Consider the following 969-nt stretch of genomic DNA (forward strand, 5'->3'; position numbering starts at 1 on the left):
TTTTTTTTGAGAAAAAAGGCAGTGATTTTATTTCCCTTCTTTTGTGTTGTGCTTGTAGTTATTTAGGTGTGTAGGTGACCTTGATAGACCAGCATTAAAAAAAAAGTTAATACAATTTAAATTTCATCCAAAGAAGTTTGTATAGTAAATGCTAATGGAATTGAATATTTTTCAGTTCATGGCCAGGTGGGGTATATGCATTATGAAGGTGTAGCTGCTTACTGTGTATTCTTTTCCCAGGGTCAAGGAGTGCTGTCAGAGAAGTTGCGGAGTTTCAGCATGCAAGATTTAACTTTGATACAAGATGAAGATGCAGTACATCTACAGAGTCCTGAGCCTCGGTTACGCAGTGCTTCCAGTGGGCTGGTGGAAAGCATTTTAGATCCAGGTAAAGACATATACCGATTGTAGGCATTTCATAACTTATCTTAGTCTTTCTTTACATTGTAATACTGTCATGTTTCATAGCCTTCCATAGTACTTTTGGATTGGGGTAGATATATCCTGTGAGTTCCTAATAGAACAGCTTGGAGGTGTGCTGGAACTGCAGTATGCAGAAATCATTTACAGTAGGACAGTATGTATTACTTCTTAGTATGAGAAATGAAAACAAATATTTCCCAGGTACTTAAATGAAAATACAGCAGATGTGGGAGTATAAGACAAGTAACTTTTTGGTATTTTCACAATATTTTTTTCCATACCACCTATTCATGGGGGTAAGCAACTCTAAAAAAGTTAAAGCTGCAGTTCAATGCAAAGTCTTTTTTTGAAGGGTAGGGCTATATTCACAGGAATGGTAAAGGTCATCATGGTTCCTCATAGAAATAAATTAGGCTGCAATATGCATATACATGATGAAGAGAACCCAGCAGGAACCTGACAAGAAAAGCTGTGCGGCTCTGGAAGGAGCAACAGAAAACAGACAAAGGGTGGTACTGGGCCAGGGGCTGTTAGCAGGTTGTAAAA

The 969-nt window shown here is 38.0% G+C and overlaps 1 protein-coding gene across 2 annotated transcripts in view; it reads left to right on the top strand.

Moving 5' to 3' along the window:
- REEP2 (receptor accessory protein 2) overlaps positions 1–969 on the top strand; it is a gene marked incomplete in the record, with an annotated part of 25,537 nt that overhangs the window by 11,625 nt on the left and 12,943 nt on the right. For both annotated transcript variants that reach the window (XM_072401088.1, XM_072401087.1), the window contains 1 exon segment: positions 241–388. In XM_072401088.1, coding sequence (XP_072257189.1) covers positions 241–388 — 148 coding nt within the window.

The sequence above is a fragment of the Pyxicephalus adspersus genome, chromosome 2, assembly GCF_032062135.1.
Source record: "Pyxicephalus adspersus chromosome 2, UCB_Pads_2.0, whole genome shotgun sequence".
NCBI classification, from domain to species: Eukaryota; Metazoa; Chordata; class Amphibia; order Anura; family Pyxicephalidae; genus Pyxicephalus; species Pyxicephalus adspersus.